This window comes from Pelodiscus sinensis, chromosome 18 (assembly GCF_049634645.1).
Source record: "Pelodiscus sinensis isolate JC-2024 chromosome 18, ASM4963464v1, whole genome shotgun sequence".
In the NCBI taxonomy this organism is placed as follows: domain Eukaryota; kingdom Metazoa; phylum Chordata; order Testudines; family Trionychidae; genus Pelodiscus; species Pelodiscus sinensis.
In genome coordinates this window covers 3,687,907-3,705,888 of record NC_134728.1, presented here as the reverse complement: position 1 = coordinate 3,705,888, position 17,982 = coordinate 3,687,907, and the positions used below count along the sequence as shown (strand labels likewise).

Here is a 17,982-nt window from a genome sequence, read left to right as displayed (position 1 = left end):
ATAGGGAAATTAATTTTTAAAAATATGGTTTTAAATCTGATATTGTCCCTTTAAAATGCTGTCTATAAAAAGTCAGTTTTATGAGAAGTTTGATCAGCAGGAGTGCTTCTGCAAAACACACAAATGACCTCAGATGGTATATAATATCTCTTCAGTATTTCCTTTTTTTATCTGATTTACCGATGTGTACTGAGAAATCCCTATTCTAAATAAGTTTTTTTTAATGACCTTTCCCTTAGGGCTTAGACATAGTAGGAAAAGTAATCAGTGGATAATGTGGATAGGTTAACATTACATCATCACTCGCTTTCCTTGAGGTTGCAATGCACATTGTGTACCAAAAGTAGATGCCACCTTACAAGGGAAATTTGTAAACCTCTAATCAAATATTTTTAAACAGCTTCAGCAAAAAGCATTGATTGACTATTGTAGCTATTGGGAGTTGTATTTTGTTTTGCTTTTTCCTTGGTGGAGGATGGGGAGTTGTCCCTATGTTTGCTAAAATGTTCTGACCCCTGCTGGTTGAAGTGTCCACAGTGACCAGAAATTACTTAAATGTAGTAGAATAACAGCTGCCCTTGTTACTGAACACCCAAGTCCTGGTAGCAGATACAGCTTTTTAAAAAATACAAAATGGATATTTTCCATGTAGCTATTACATCGTGGATGCAGCTTCTTTAGTTCACGCATGCCTTCTGAAACAATATTCAGTTCCTTTTTTCTGGGAAGGATTGTTATGTCGTCAGCTGGTAGGCAGTTGTCTGCCTTCAGCAGATGCCAGTGTCTTGTCTTAGCTTGCCAAATGGTGGTGTTTATATACAGGGTGGCAGTTAGCCCGTACCGCGTAAACCAGAATGATCAAGGGGCTTATGTTATCGGTTGCTATGGTATCGAAAACCCCATCATCTTTTACTTCCTTCCATGAGTATGTGTCCATTCGGATGAGTGCCCAGCCATCTGGCCTTGGGACCAACTGCTCCCTGAGATGTCTCTTTGTTATTTCCTTTGGGTGAGAGTCTTCTGGTGTTCAGTAGGCACATCCAAGCAGTCAGCTCTGTCCCCTGCAGGAACAAAAGTTCCAAGTTTTGTTGTTAGTTTTGCCATTGTAGACACCTTCTCATGCCAGCTGGTTCCCTGGATCATTTTAGTCCTGGGAACAATTTTTTTTCTTTTTTAAACCAGTTGCACCAAGGGCAATTCCACCCTCCCCTCCCCCTTTGAAATATTGGTGAATGTTCTTTTTCCCGAATACAATAAAGACAGGGTCTGTCTGCCATTAACGGATTTAAATAGGAGTTAACAGGAGTGTTGTGAGCAACACACGAGAAGTCATTCTTCCGCTCTACTCTGCATTGATTAGGCCTCACTTAGAGTCTTGTGTCAAGTGCTGGGCACCACATTTCAAAAAAGATGTGGAGAAACTGGAGAAGGTCCAAAGAAGAGCAACAAAAATGATGAAAGGTCTAGAGAACATGAGCTATGAAGGAAAACTAAAAGAACTGGGTTTGTTTAATTTAGAAAAGAGAAGACTGAGAGGGGACATGATAATGGTTTTCAAGTATCTAAAAGGGTGTTGCAAGGAGGAGGGAGAAAAATTGTTCTCCTTGGCCTCTGATGATAGGACAAGAAGCAATGGGCTTAAATTACATCAAGGGAGGTTTAGGTTGAACATTAGGAAAAACTTCCTAACTGTCAAGGTGGTTAAACACTGGAATAAATTGCCTATGAGGGTTGTGAAATCTCCATCACTGGAGATATTTAAGAGCAGGTTAGACAGACACCTGTCAGGGATGATCAGTTCTTGGTCCTGCTATGAGGACTTGATGTTTTTCCAAGGTCCCTTCCAGTTCTAGTGTTCTGTGATTCTATGAAAGTGGTCATTTTTAAATGCTGGAGACAAACAGCATTTTCAAAAGATCATATGTCTTTTGAGTTAGCCAGGGGAATGAAAATAATTCTCTTGGATGGCAAAATCCAATAATGTGAGTCACTATGATTTGATACATGGAAGCAGCAAAGATAATTTTAAATAGCTTTTAAGATCCCTTCCTTAGCATAGGTCTACTATCCAACTTTTAAAAAAATGTGCTTCGCATATGTATGGAAATACATACACTGGTATCATCTCAAATAGTTTTCAAGAACCCAACTTGAAAACTATTTCAGAGCATGGAAGAATGTGTAGTTGATAGGAGTAAGAATGCACAGGGCTTTGGTAAACTAAGTGTTGATCAAAACAGAAGCATAACTAGCTTATCTATAGTGGTATGTTGAGTAGATAAAGGTGGTTCATTTGTTCTCTCTACAGATACCTTTAGTTCAGCTGGGTAACGGAAAAGGAAATTAAACATCCTAGTAGCCTGGTGGTGATCCAGGTGGCTTGTACTAGGAATAAGAACATAGGACTTGCCATAGAACAATTGGCTTGGCAATCAGATCCAGGAAATATAATTCTTCTGTGACTCAATTAATGATATTCTTAACTGGCCTTCTTCTGAGTAAGTGTTTTTCCCCCACACTCATGATCCCAAATGCCTTGGAATGCCAACAGACACCTAGAAAGTGGTCCATGATCCTCGGCCAGTTTTTTTCCAAGAGGCCACAACTTCCCCGGATGTGATCATTATGCTTGTCCTTGGGTTTTGGGCCACCATGTCCCCCTTTGAGTAGATGCACTTTGTGTGCAACTATGTTAAGAGCACAAGAAATACAGGCAGTTCTTCTTTTATTGAAGTCCTTCATCTCCCCATGCTATCTGCTGATTCAGTTACTGTGTTTCTAATCTTTCTGTTGACTCACTTTACTCTTCTGCTTCTTTTTTATGCTCCTCCTCTTACTCCCATTCCTCCTTTTTCTTGACCATTTTAATTAGACTTTGCTCTCTTGGTTTTTTTTCTCCTTTCTCGTTCACATTGCCTAGTCCATCAGTGACCAGAAAACTACATGGTGCTTGTGATGGAGGGTGGGGAACCAGTTATGGCTTCTTTCATGTGTCCAAGACACCTGTTCTCACAATTGAGCTGTGTGCTTCAAGGGGAAAGACATACAGATTGGACTAGCAAGCTGCTTCCTGAGCCTGTGCTCCTCATTCATGAGTTGCATTTCTTGGCAGCTTTGAGGGCCCATCAGAGGACCAGCCATGTTGGTCTGCAAAAACAACCATGGCACCTTAGAAACTAACAGATTTTTTTAGGGAATAAGCCTAATAGTCAGTCTCTAAGGCCAGGTCTACATTAGACCTGGAAGTTTGGGTTAAGGTACACAACTCCAGCTGCGTCATACATGTATCTGGAGTCGGCTTAATGCAAGACGAGCTTGACGTCATCTTCACAAAAGGAGGCCGACGGGAGCAAATGCTCCTGTTGGATTCCCTTATTCCTTGTGACTGCGAGGAGTACTGGCATTGCCCAGAGCTGCCCTCAGTGTTCAATTTAGCATGTCTTAACTAGACCCACTAAATCGAGTGCCAGAAGATCGATTTCTAGCGCGGTATGCATAGACGTGCTGGTCTCATATGGCCCCTCACCTAACACAATCCATAAGTATTGCTAAACAGAATGATTACAGACTGATCAAATAACCTAACTCTGAGATTGGGGATATTGTGTTCTTTATACTCCCAGCTGCCTCAAATTTTAAGGAACAGAAATCAGCAGAGAGCTTAGTGTTCTCTGGAGTGGAGTGTTTGACAACTCCACAGTTATGTGAGGAAGTGTTGCTCGTAGATATAAAATTTCAAGAAAATGTTTTGTTGTGGGAATGTAATGCCAGACACAGGGTCTGTGCCAATGTCACAATAGTGGTCAAGTGCAATCCAGTGACTCTGAAACATCTAGAAACCCCTTTCCTTTGAGCTGAGACAGGGCATTGGGGGATTCAGACTTGTCAGTAATTGCAGTTCTCGGTCCTGCAGCACAGCTAGCCTTTCCTGAAGGCAGCAAAAGTATGAGCAGCTCAGCCCGCTCTTGCATGCATTTAGCCTTGGCACTAGCTGTGTCGGTCATATACAATTAATTTGGAAAGCACCAAAAGAAGAGAAAAGTTTGCTATGCAGGTTTTACTGGAATTTCAAGAGTTCTTTCTTTTAACTGCAGTTAGTTAAAATGGATTTCCTCTGCCTGTTTTTATTCATTATTTATATCCCCCAGGGACCCAAACAGTTTATTATAGTGCCTGGCTAGCCAACCATAATTGGGGCCCCATTATTGCAAATATATAATGAGAGGCTGACCCCTTCCCCAAAGAGCTTGCGACAAAGCAGACAAAGGGTAGGAGAAAAGAAATGGGTAGTATTCCCCATTTGGCAAATCGGTAATTTAGGCACAAGTATGAAGTGAATTATCCAGGCTCACCAGGCAGCCTGTGGCAGATTTGGGAATTAAACCCAGATCTGAGTCCAGACCCATTCTTCTGCTACAAGACTGCCATCTCCTGTTCAAAGGAGACTAAGAGCACAGCTGTATCTGGACCTATTTTTTTCTCTCTCAATGGCATTTTGCATGTTTCCTGATTGGTTTCAGATTAATTTCAGATTGTCACACAAATACCTTGCATCAGGTGATGTAAGTTGCTCTGCTTTAAAATTTGGCCTCCTATCTCCTTACGTTGAAAAGCCCAAGCTACTGCCTTATTTGAAAGAGAGGAAGCATTTGTTCATAACTCAGATTGTCAGGTCAAAGTCTAGCTTTTAATTTTGTTTTTTTTTTAATCAATTCCTTCTTACAGTGACTGTGTGGCATAACCAACATAGTTTGTATTGCTTTGGGACATGTCTACTCTAGGAAATAATTTCAAAATAACTAAATTTGAAATAACTCCTGAAATAACAAAATTGAAATACTGTAGCGTGTCCCCACTAAGGGGAAGCCTGGAAATTAGTCCAAGGCAAGCTCCGTTAATGCGGATGCGCTACCTTGACTGAGAGCCCCAGGAAGCACTGAGGAGTAATTACTTCAAATTACTCTGGGGAGTTATTTCGAAATAGCATCATCGGAGCGTCCACACGACTGCTATTTTGAAATAAGCCTTATTCCCTGAGAAAAGCAGGAGTACAGATTTCAAAATAACCAGCCTATTATTTCGAAATAATGGGCTTGACGGTGTCAACGCTCTGCTTATTATTTTGAATTGGGGGGGGGGGGGTGATGTTGAAATAACGCCCTAGCGTAGACCAGGGCTTGTAGCCTCAAACAGACAAAATTAGATTGGTCTTTTCTCTGGTGGACATGGTAGGCCTATCAGTTCAAAGAATAGTCACAATCTATTTGAATACCTATTTCCAGAGCCCTCTTGGCACCGTAACATCTTAACAGAAAGAATTGTTAAAAGCGTGTGTACACCATAGTATTTTTGGTGTGACTCTATTGAAGTAGAATTCAGTAATCCTGACCCAGCCGATGCTTTCTTTTCTTTAGGAGTGGAGTGTAGCAAATGAGCTTAATGAGCAAATGCAATCCCTTGCTTCATCTAACGTGAAAATGCTCTAAGGCAGCGATCACATGTATGAGGGTACTTTGTAAAGTGCTGTGTTTGAACATACACACTCTTCAAGTATTTAGTTCTGGTTATTATGCTGTGAAGTCTGGGTCAATTCGAACAATGTTCTCCCGCTGAATAAATCCTGCAGATTACTTTTCCACAGCTGCTTGTACTCTGTAATTGGAACAGCAGTGCATAATGCCGGGCTCAGACACACAATGCTGTGTGACTCTTTCAAGGAACAGAAACTTTTGTGACAAACCACCTTCAGCTGTCAAAGCAGACACAACTTTTGAAGCTGATGGGCAGTAGAAGGTGGTTTGGTTTTTTTGTTTAGCTTTTTTATTTCAGTGGATTCATTGGCAAGGTTTTAATTCTTTCACCTGTGCTGATAGTGATGGAAAAAAGACTGCTAAATTCATCCATTACAGTATCCTGACAGCTGTTTATAATTTATCACCTGTGAACCTGTCTTCATTGAGAGCATTTTTGAAAAATGTACCCAGGTAACTGTGTCAATACAACTAACACAGGGTACACCTCTCACATGGACACACTTTACCAGTCCAAGATAAGCTTTGCAAAGGCATGTCTTTGCAAACTGGTGAGCTGCCAAAGTAAACCTCTCTTTACATCAGTGCAGTGTATCTATAGTAGTGTTTTGCACACAGTAGCTATGCTGACATAGATATACCAGTCAAAATACTCCTGGGCTACGTCTACACTGGCATGATTTTCCAGAAATGCTTTTAACAGAAAAGTTTTCTGTTAAAAGCATTTGCGGAAAAGAGTGTCTAGATTGGCAGGACGCTTTTCCGCAAAAGCACTTTTTGCAGAAAAGCGTCCGTGGCCAATCTAGACGCGCTTTTCCACAAAAAAGCCCGGATTGCCATTTTCGCGATCGGGGCTTTTTTGCGGAAAACAAATCTCTGCTGGCTACACTGGCCCTTTTGTGCAAAAGTTTTTCGGAAAAAGACTTTTGCCCAAACGGGAGCAGCATAGTATTTCCGCAAAAGCACTGACAATCTTACATGAGATCGTCAGTGCTTTTGTGGAAATTCAAGCGGCCAGTGTAGACAGCTGGCAAGTTTTTCCTCAAAAGCAGATGATTTTACAGAAAAACTTGCCAGTCTAGGCACAGCCCTGAGGTAGACTGACCCCTTATCCAACCTATAGCAAACACTGAAATGTTTGTTGTATCCTTGAGACATGTTTGCCGGTAGCTTTTAACTAACATCTGGTGGTAGCTATTTTAAGATTATGTGTGACTTTCAAAATGTAGTAGGAATTTTAGTCGTGTGTGCTCTCTTGCCCCATGGTAAATGTAGACCAATAGAAGTTGGTTCCTAGACTGAAATTATTGGTTTCACAGTCGGAGGTGTTTCAAAACAAAAAGATTTTCCATTGTAAAATACCTTCCTACTAATATTAGTACAACTACAGAGGGGAAAAGTCATACTTGAGATCCATCATTTCTGTCCCAAATAGCAGCCAGTGATAGTCACAAGCCACACTATTTTTTTCCCCTTTACAGCAAAACAGAAAGCATTGCTTCTCTCATGGACCACGTTTGCAATTCTCTGCTTCGTCTTCTCCACCTTAATTTCTTTTTCTTTGTGATTTTTCCTTCCCTAGGTCCACAGCAAAGACAAAAAATACGTATGCAAAGTGTGCAACAGAGTGTTCATGTCTGCAGCCAGCGTGGGAATCAAGCACGGCTCCCGCCGCCACGGAGTTTGTGCCGATTGCTCTGGTCGAGGCATACCAGGCCACTTAGACCAGAACGGAGGCGAAGGCTCTCCAGATGAATTATATCCTGGCGAAGGCCAGTACATGGAAGATCCAGATGACATGAAAGTGGAGGGAGATGAAGAGATGGGCGATGACGATGATATAAAATGGAAAGATGACGTCGGAATCTCACAGGATGACGTGATTCTAGAAGATGACAAAGAAGATGTTGACTCTCCACAGGAGCAAGAGAACTCTGGGGAGAATGACAAGGATTTTACTTGGATTTCTTAGGGAGGTGGGGAAAGTTTTGTTTGTAGGGGGAGGGAGGGAAGACAGTGTGTGCTGGGAAAAACTAAGTAGCCTTGTCGTTGTCCATGTGTGCAAAACAGTTGTTTGTGTTTTTTTTTAAACAAACAAGTCCTTTATCTCTCCCATTCAGATATGGTATTAGTAAGTGTCACTTTTAGTGGCATCAGTTACATTACCCTTCCTCTTCTTCCCCCATGGAAACATATGATTGTCTGTCTTTGCCTCTCTGTGGGAGCAAATCAGATTGCATGCAAGTGACTTAGAGTTTCTGAAGACGTGAGCACTGCGAGGGAGAGACAGAGAGAGACTAGGAGATGTATAAAGTACGTGTTCCTGTTATAAACCTTCCCCACCCTGAATTAAATAGCAGGGAGGTTTTGTGTCCCAAACAACTTTTTTTCAAGTTTTGTTTGTTCTAAATTCACAGCAGCAGTGGACTTACTTACAAACGAGCATCGTGTAAGCAAATTGACCTGTGTGTTGGAGGGCTTCTCCATAATACCCCAAGTCTTTCGCACAAATAATTAATTTAAATATTTAATTGTTTTAACTTATGTTTTTTTTTTTATGGAACCTATTAGATCAAACAGCAATTCGGGCTGCCGCCTTAAGAACCCCTTTCACAACCATGGGTCTTTACTTCCAAATGGTCCATCAGGTTAAAGATCATTAAATTATTTGAACCCACTGGCAACTTTTAACAGTGTCCAGTTTTTCAACCCTATTTAGTAATATGGTGTGAAATGAGTGTTGGTGTGTCCATAAGATGTGTTTGCTATAAAAGACCCATGGAGTTAGTACCCAGTTGCTTGGTTTACATGCATGTTGTCGCCTTTCTTCCTTAGGTGTCAACGAACTGCCTTTTTTTCATATTTATATGCAAATTTTAGGAATGTGCTAGTCAGTTAACAAAATGAATTGTAGAAAACTCAAGAAACAAGGGGAGAAATCCTAGCTCCAAAGTCAAGATTTCACCCAAGTTATATTATTCATCTTTGCCAAGCTAAAGCATTGTTACTTAATTTGTAAGTATAGTCTGTATGTTTAACTGACTAAGTAGAACTACCTTTGCTTCAGCCAGGTTGATTCTCTGTGAGCCTTCCCTTTTACAGAACCAGATTTCTCCACTAGAGCATCTCTTCTCTTTTTTTTTGTGTATAGAGTAGAATTTACATGGGTGTGTTCCAAATAGTTCAGGTCATATTGGCCACTGCTGCCTTCCTATGACATTTACTTAAAAAACTCAGTGAAAGTGTCCTGGTCAGAATATAAGCTTCTGCTCACCTTTCACCTTTATGTTTTGGTGCTTTTAAATAAAAAGGCTGAAGGACCTCACTGTTTTCTAGCTCTGGAGCAGATTTTTATACAATGTCTATGATAATGATGGTCTTGAAACCTGCCACAAACAAGACCAAGAGGCAACCAGTTAAATCTAGGAAGCCAAATTATTAAAAGGTGCTATTTTTCCCCCAATTGTGGGAAAGGCAATTTCTTGTGGGGAAACCTTTTAAGTCCTTGTATTTAATTTTTTTAAAAATGGAAAGCATGGTTCTACCCAGGGAATAAAATAAAAGCAGAGTCTACTGTACAAAATCACAGTAAATAAATCTTTAGGTATTTCAGCTATTTGGTGCCACTGATCTCTTCCCAGTGAAGTGTCATAATGCAAGTGTCTACCTACTTGGCACCCTAGAATAGCTGGACCATTAGGCATTGCTGTATTTGAAAGGTCAAATCACCATTATTTAATGTATTTTATTCCTTTTCTCTGCAACTATCTTGAGTTTCTTTTTCTTTTCAAGAAACTGACCGGTTTTCCTCTGCATGTTTTCTTCCTCCCCAAACTGTGGGACTCTTCTCACAGTGGTTTGTACTTTCACATTGTGTATAAGCACCAAAATTGTGACTGTTCAAGTTTGGTATTGGTCGGTAATTTGGACAAATGTTTTTTCTAAAACAGTCCATGTTCTTAAATCTACTGGTAGCACAAAGCAAAGTTCTGTTATTACTGTCTACACTGCTGCTCGTATTTAGGATTGAGAAAATTACCAAACAAAAATGGGCAACCAGATTCTCTGAATATTCAAGGAATAGTGTGGGAGGGTCATATAAAACCATGTTTATGAAACTGTAAACAGCTGTTTTTTGCATTTTAGCTTGTTATAAAGCCCTATTACTATATTTTAAAAGAACCAGTGTTTTAAGATTGGACCTTTATATCCCTTTTTCTAAGTGCAAAAGAAATCAGCAGTTGTGTCCATTCTGTGTTATCATAAAACCAGGTCACTGTTACATGAACTTGCGTACTTTCACCTATCAAATATGCAGGCTGTCAATTTATTGCCAGTTATTCTGTAAATATTACGTTTTTTTCCTAAACTTCCAGCAGTCACAGGTCACATATAGACAAATACATACTTTAGAGATACCAGTAGCTTGTCTCTTTATATATAAAATCTATTTTAAAATGGAGAAAAAAACCCTGAAACCACCTACATGACCTTCAGTTCCTAAGACATTCCACTTCTTTCGTCCACCCTCACCCCACTGTACAAATTCACTAGGGAGAAACAAAATGTATTGATCCTGAGTTGACTTTGTCCCCGCCCTCATTTTGGGCAAACTTGATTTTGTATGAACATTTTGGGGGTGCTTAGCTTTATTTTGTGTTTTATTTGGAAATATTTTATATTGCTTTTTTCTTTTCCTTTTTTTTATGGCGGACAATAAGCCAAATGGCTTTCATAAATGTTTTCTTCTAGTGCCACTTCTGTGCTCTTCATACTGAGGATGCAAAAAAGAGAGAGAGAGAGAGGAACCCACAAAAAACTAACTTGTTATATTGTTAAAATTATAATATAGCACATGTGTCTATATTACTAACTTACACTAAATAAATATATATACCAAATAAATCATTCTAATATGTGATGTATAATTTTAAGTGCTTTGTTTTTGATGGAGGTGTGCAGATTTGGAAATTAAATACCTGTCAGGAATAGCTTTTTAAACTTCCACACCCTATTGCAGAGAGACATGGGATTTTATTTTTAAAAAGAAGTTGATTCTAAAAACAGTGATGCTTTCTATCAAATAGAAAGGGGGTCTCTTTATACAACTTTACCAGTTACTTCACTTATCTATGTTTTATAAACTTAAATCTGAAGCTGCACTGTGTTTAACTGCAGGGTTAATTTTAAAAATGAAAAGAAATCAAAGATTTGAAAGCAGGAAATTAAGCATGGAAAGATACCAGCAATTTCCAGGTCTGTCTTCAGGCCCAATTCCGCAAAGCCATAAGCAAATGCACAACTTTGTGCAGGTGTTTAAGACTTTGTAAGTTTGAGGAGTAGAGTTAGCAACCGTACCTCACATTTTTCTCTGTCCGGATACTTGTGTAAATTAGCTACCTATGTACATTTCTCTCTTTGCTGTTCTATGTAAAGAAATTTTACCTAAATGTCATTCTGTCCAACACTAGGTCAAATAATCTTTATCATCTACTCTTATATTTCCCTTTAGAAACTTTTATATTTTATTGAGGTTCCCTTTTTAAATTTCATTTTCTTAAAAAAAATGCAGATTGAGTTTCAGAAAATAATTTCCTTCAAAATGAAAAATTAAGACATTTGGTGTCAGTGGAAATGTTGTGGTTAACTTTTTTTTTTTTTTTTTTTTATTAAAGCATATGTAATGTGTAATCACTATATCCCAAATCTCTTTTTTTATTCTCTTCTTTTTATATATAAAACAGGACCAGAACTACAAACAGCATCTCAAACAAAGCTTTGCTAAGTTTTCATGCAGTTCAGTGTATTTCTTCAGTTCTATAAATAAATACCTAAAGAATGCTAAATGATGCAGTAAGTTATATCTTTGTATAATACTGCATTTAAACGTTCTCAAACAATGCAGGCAACTTAGGTTCTTGGCTTTTCCTTCCTGTCAACTTTTTGTTTCTTTCAAAAAATCTTTTAAAAATCCTAATTTATATATATATTTGAATATAGTTGGTTTAATATATAAAATGTAAGGTCACCATAAAAACCTCACAAAGATACAGAATGATTTTGCAGGGACATAAGAAGGGGGACATGTCTCATGAAGGTTTTCAAAGTGACTGGCTCTTTTGAAAAACAAATAGTGCTTGGACTATTAAAGGAATATTTTCTTATCAAAAGGAAACCTACTTTAGCATTAGGTCCCATTTTATGTTTTGTATCTTGAATTATGCCTTTAAATGTTCTGCAACTCCAAAGTGAAAATTGCATTCAGTTGACTTTTTATATATGTGTGTGTATATTTGGGAATTTATTACTTTGGATTGTGTGTCAAACTCTTGTTCCTGACAAAGTTGTATATTTTGACTCTCCATTTGCAGTAGAGGGTTCCGTCAGAACACTGCCATCTTTGAATAGGAGCCTCCATGAAAAAGATCCACCTTAATGCTTCCAATTTTGCACATCACCCTTTAAAAAAAAAAAACTCCAAGAAAATGCAAAAACTGGAATTTTTTGCAATATTATGAAAGATAATCTTATTTTAGCTCATTCTGTGACATGTGCAACTCTTAAGAAAGCCATACTTAATGGTTCTTTTTATTTTTAGATTCTATATTGTGTTTTGGATTTCTGCCTTTTTTAGACTTTCTGCATAGTAAGAGTGCTGTGTGTATGCTTTCATATATATTTATTTTTCAACATGCTTTAAACCTGTCTGCAAAAATAAAACTAAAAATTAAAAAAAAAACACCAGGACAGTGTTTGAAGATTGTTGACTATTTTTTTTTTTTTTTGCTGGGAATATTCTATATTATACTGACTTTATATTAATTATTATAAACCTGTGTTTGTATTGAAGATGTGTTTAATATTATGGGGAGGTGGGGAGATTTTAGTAATCAGAAGTCAGTGGGAGAACATGACCGTGTGTTGTACTGATTTTCTGTAAATGTAGTTCAGGTAAATATTACCTTATTTTCTAGTTGATCTCACAGTTTCTTGTCTGCCTAGGCGTGCCAAAGGTATTGCCTACTGATTATGATTACTTTCTGTGATGGGATTAGCTTAGACATACTTGCAAAATCAATCAGTTTCAATAAATTGGGAAATTGCTGCTACAAACATTGTCTTGATTTATTCCACATGCTGATTGAGTCTAGGGTCGTGCACATTAATTATCCCTTGATTTAGTATTTTTTTCTTACATCACAATTTACATTTATATTTACTTTTGTTAGTAACTGGTGGGTGCCACAGTGGCGCACATCAGGCTAAGCGCACATGATGTCAATATTGGTGCACAAGACAAAACTCGCTCCGCTCACGTATGGAAAAATCTTAGAAGGAACAATCATAGAATCATAGAACACTAGAAGGTCATGATAGATGTCCAGGAGTCCCATAATATCATTGGAGAGAGTTTGGTTCAGCATCTTGAATGGCCTTTCCCCTTGTTAACTTGCTTTCACAGACAGATGCTCTTGAAGGCCACCTGAGCATCAGAGCTATTCATTTAGGAATAAAAGGGGGCCAGGTTAAGTAGAGCTCATGCAGAGATTTATACCGAAGCATATTATATTCCTTCTTGCTCAACCTCCTTCCTCCCCTCCCCTTCCGCCCTCCTCCCCCACATCAATGAATCTGGAGTCTGATTGAATTTTTCCCTGGGTTTGAAGCTTTCTTTAAAATTTCTAAATTTTAGAACTTTTTCCAGCCCATCTGAGGAAGAGGGTTCTGGCCACGAAAGCTCATGCTGATACATATCTATTTTTGTTAGTCTCTACGATGCCACGGGACTACTTGCTGTTTTTACATTTTGAAGGATGTTTCCCTTAGATTTTCTCACTAAACTGAAAACGGTTTTTCTTCCGGCCTCATTGAAAAATGGTACTAGAAATTCCAGGAGTAGCTCTCTAGCTTATCTCCCTGCTGGTGTAGGAATGTGGTTCTGTTGTACCTTCATGACTGTTTGACAAGTCTAGTTTTAAATGTCCCAAACAATGGGAAGCCATTCCACCCCTTGGGAAGTTTTTATCATTAAGCAAAAGGTCTCCCTTTCTTAACTGATGCCATTGCTGCTGGCTCCGGCCCTTTGTACTAGACTAAGCTATGGGAGAAGGTGAAAGGAGGTCTGACTTTAAAAGCTGTGCTTGACGGGTATGACTCCCGTGACATTTGTGTTATGCCCAGACAATGCCGTTCTCAGAACAGGCTTTTTCGGAAAGTGATGTTCCATTCTGCGGATGCAGGGGAAAATGTCTCAAAGGGGCCTGAAAATCAAACTGGAGATCTCTGCCTCACCTTTTTTAGATCACCTCCAAGGAGCTTGGTCCAGCTCCAACCCCACCCTCTCCAATGCGCCCATCGACGGCTGTTAGGAATTCACTCCTCTGCGGTGATTCCTCTTGGCCACAGGCTGCCACTGTGGCTCTGGCATGAAGGACGGGGAATCGCGCTGTCCTCAGGGCTACCCTGGAGTGGAGACCTCTGTTGTTTCAGGGCAGTGCTGGCTAGGAAGGGTAGGGGTAGCTGTAGGGAGCTGAGGTTTCCTTTGAGCCCCTAGTCCCTTTGCCTGTTCCCTTTGGGGCCTGTAAACGTAGCCTGCCAGCCAGGTTTCCCCACGAGTTCTCCTTTCTCCCGGGAGACTTGCAGGCCACTCTCCTGTCATCACGGGTCAGGCCACCATTGGTGGCGCTGCACAGAAACCCTGTCCTGCAGCACCAGCCTGACGCACCTTAAAACCCAAGAGCCAGGCCTCAAACCCAGAAGTTAGGGAAGGCCAGAGTTAAGGATATGTGGGCAACCTCAGTCCGGCCCCCTCGTGTATATTCAATGTGGTGACGACTAATTCTAGGCTCTTTCCCCCCCGGGACTCCTGCCGCCTCTAATGCAGAGGTTCCCTCGACCTTTTTTTCTTTTTGAGGCCCCTTCAACATGCTATAAAGACACAGCCCACCCGTGTCACAGTAACTGGTTTTCGGCCTATAAAAGTCAGAGCCGGTGTTAGGAAGTGACCAGCGAAGCTGCATTGCTCAGGCTTCAATTTCAGCCCCGGGGGGGGGGTAAGATTTAGGGCCTGTCTTAAATGCTGTGCAGCAGAGCTTCAGCTTTCTGCCCTGGGCCCCAGCAAGTCTAATGCTGGCCCTGGAGGGGGGCCCCCAAATTCTCCTTGTAGACCCCCAGGAGTCTCAGATCCCTGGTTGAGAACCTCTACTCTAGCAGATGAGTTGAATGATTAGGGAAGTAAGTGAGTCAACTACCCAAAAAGCATAAGCTTATCAGGTAGCTGAGTGGAGTACTCGACTAGTCGCTACCCCCACCCCGCTTGCTGCCTCTGTATAAGAGAGGCAGCAAAGCAGGGCGGGAACAGGAGCTGGTGCTAGGGGAAGCCAGCTTACAAGCTGGTTCCCCCCAGCACCATCTCCACGGTGCCGCCTGTCCCCTCCCCCCCACTGCTGCCTCTACCAGAGGCGGCGGAGGGCGATAGGGGAGCAGAGGCTGATCCGGCAGCAGCCCCTGTTCTGCAGCCAGCCGGGGCCACTGCGAACGGGCTGCTGGACCTGGTATGAGCCAGGACTAAGCAGTCCCAGCTCATGCTGGTCGGGCCCGCTGTGCCTCTGCATTTTAAATGTAGTAAGACCCCAGTGGCTCTTACTACGTTTAAAATGCAGAGCCACAGTGGTCCAGAGCTGGCGCAAGCCAGGACTGTTCAGTCCCGGCTCACGCCGGGTCCAGGAGCTACCCCCTGCGGCTCTGCAGAGCGGCCCTCATCAACTAATCGCGTCGTATCGACTACACGATTAGCCAAATAACCGCTCTTTAACATCCTGAGACCAATGCACAAAGGCTGTGTCTAGACTGGCAAGTTTTTCTGCAAAAGAAGCTGCTTTTGCGGAAAAACTTGCCAGCTGTCTACACTGGCCACTTGAATTTCTGCAAGAACGCTGACTTCCTACTGTCTGAAATCAGTGCTTCTTGCGGAAATACTATGCTGCTCCTGTTCGGGCAAAAGTCCTTTTGCACAAAGCTTTTGCGCAAAAGGGCCAGTGTAGACAGCTGAGATTTGTTTTGCGCAAAAAAATCCCAATCGCGAAAATGGCGATGGGGGCTTTCTTGCGCAAAAGCGCGTCTAGATTGGCCACGGACGCTTTTCCGCGAAATGTGCTTTTGCGGAAAAGCATCCGTGCCAATCTCGACACTTTTTTCCGCAAATGCTTTTAATGGAAAACTTTTCCATTAAAAGCATTTGCGGAAAATCGTGCCAGTCTAGACATAGCCAAGGAGTTTGGATTAAGGGGCCATGGGCAATTGTAAATATCGCATTCCCTAAGTGTTGTGTTCTCAGCTTTACAACTTTCACTTTTTTTGTTGTTTGGTATCTGATGGAAGGCCTAGAGTTGGGAGTTTGCTGCCACCTTTATTGGTGAGCAGGGGAAGGAATGGCCCAGAGCTGCTGGAGAGTGCCAGATGGGCAGAAGCTATGCAGGGGAAAGAGCTCTCTTCTGCCATCTACTGGTGAGCAGAGAGAAGACACTGAATTAGCCAGGCCTTATTTGCATTTTTGTTATGTGTAAGTTTTGGTGGGGTTGTGGTGAAAAATTGTAATTTGTTTGTGAGTGATAGGATAATGAAATGCTGTTCTCATTGCCTTGTGACAGCAGGCAAAAGAGCTCCACCAATGGTGCCCTGGATGAGAGTCACCCTAACCTGGTCCTTCATCTGGCAGCGTTGAGCAGTGAAGTATGACACCCCCCTAAGGGAGGAAGAAGAAAAAGAAAAAAAATAGTTCTTTCACTGCTATATTGCAGTCATAATAGTTGAGTTAGATGATGAAGACTCATAACTAAACTGTCCACCACTTCCCAGCAGAGTTTGAAATGGGCCAGCTGAAATCTGGGCTATTGATCGTTTGGGGAGTGCAGTGGAAGTCAAGGAAAGGGACATTTTATTATCAGGTATCACAGTAGCTCTTTGGGGAACTGAGCTGAATGTGTGCTGAAGAGGCCCTTTCTACACATGATTCTGCATCCCCTTCTGCTTGAACATGGTTCTCCTTGTTTCACACGCAGACTCTGTGCTCGTGAGTGGGGAAGTTAAAGATGCCCAGGGAAGGTATTTAGTTTTCCCAGGCTCCGGGAAGGGGCTTGAACTGGTTGGTATTTGTTTAATTCTAAAAAGGAACCCCTAGGTATCTGACTCTGGCCATTTTTACTGGCAGAAGGGTTACACGGACATAGTCTACAATAGACTTTACCCTGTTTCGTGTCAGTGCAATTTCAAGTACCAGTTCTTCACTTTCTCCCTTCCTGGACTCCAGTGCGGTTTGGTACCACTGAATGCTGTTAAGCATCTTATTGTACATTAAAAAGTGGCTCGTATCTAACTAAATGGCTGTGTCTAGACTTGCCAGCTGTCTACACTGGCAGCTTTGAATTTGCGCAAGAACACTGACGATCTAATGTAAGATTGTCAGTGTTCTTCCGCAAATATAATGACTCTCCCGTTTGGGAAAAAGCCCTCTTGCGCAAATGCTTTTGTGCAAGAGGGCCAGTGTAGACAGCTGAGAACCGTTTTGCGCAAAAAAGCCCTGATTCGAAAATGTCGATCGGGGCTTTCTTGCACAAAACCGCGTCTAGATTGGCACGGATGCTTTTCCTCAAAAAGTGCTTTTGCGCAAAAGCGTCCGTGCCAATCTAGACACTCTTTTCCACAAATGCTTTTAATGGAAAAACTTTTCCGTTAAAAGCATTTGCAGAAAATCATGCAAATCATGCCAGTCTAGACGTAGCCCATGTGTATAACAACCTGAGCAAGCAAAGGCCATGACATGGAGAGCCTGCAAATCTTGTTTTAAATACATTTGGGCTGTGTCTAGACTGGCAAGTTTTTCCGCAAAATCACATGATTTTGCGGAAAAACTTGCCAGCTGTCTACACTGGCCGCTTGAATTTCTGCAAGAACACTGACAATCTCATTTAAGATCGTCAGTGTTCTTGCGGAAATACTGTGCTGCTCCCATTCGGGCAAAAGCCCTCTTGTGCAAATCATTTGCACAAGAGGGCCAGTGTAAACAGCACAGTACTGTTTTCTGCAAAAAAGCCCCGATCGCGAAAATGGCGATCGGGGCTTTTTTGCGGAAAAGTGCGTCTAGATTGGCCACGGACGCTTTTCCGTAAAAAGTGCTTTTGCGGAAAAGCATCCTGCCAATCTAGACGCGCTTTTCCGAAAATGCTTTTAACGGAAAACGTTTCCGTTAAAAGCATTTCCGGAAAATCATGCCAGTGTAGACGTAGCCTTGGGTTGGGGCTTTGCCCATTATTTATTGCTGTGAAGTGTGTTCCCGCCAGGAGCGACAAATGGAAAAACAGATGCTGGCCCATCTATATAGACTCCGTACAACAGCTAAAACGGGCAATGACTCACGCACCAGCTCTTCCTGCGAGCTGAGCTCTTGGTAACC

General features: G+C 41.4%; 1 protein-coding gene across 1 annotated transcript in view; it reads left to right on the top strand.

Moving 5' to 3' along the window:
• ZBTB46 (zinc finger and BTB domain containing 46) overlaps nucleotides 1-12,644 on the top strand; it is a 110,682-nt gene extending 98,038 nt beyond the window's left edge. Inside the window, exon 7 of the mRNA XM_075900980.1 lies at nucleotides 7,114-12,644. Coding sequence (XP_075757095.1) covers nucleotides 7,114-7,503 — 390 coding nt within the window. The 3' untranslated portion in view covers nucleotides 7,504-12,644. The remainder of the gene's footprint in view (nucleotides 1-7,113) is intronic.
• Nucleotides 12,645-17,982: the final 5,338 nt, after the last annotated feature.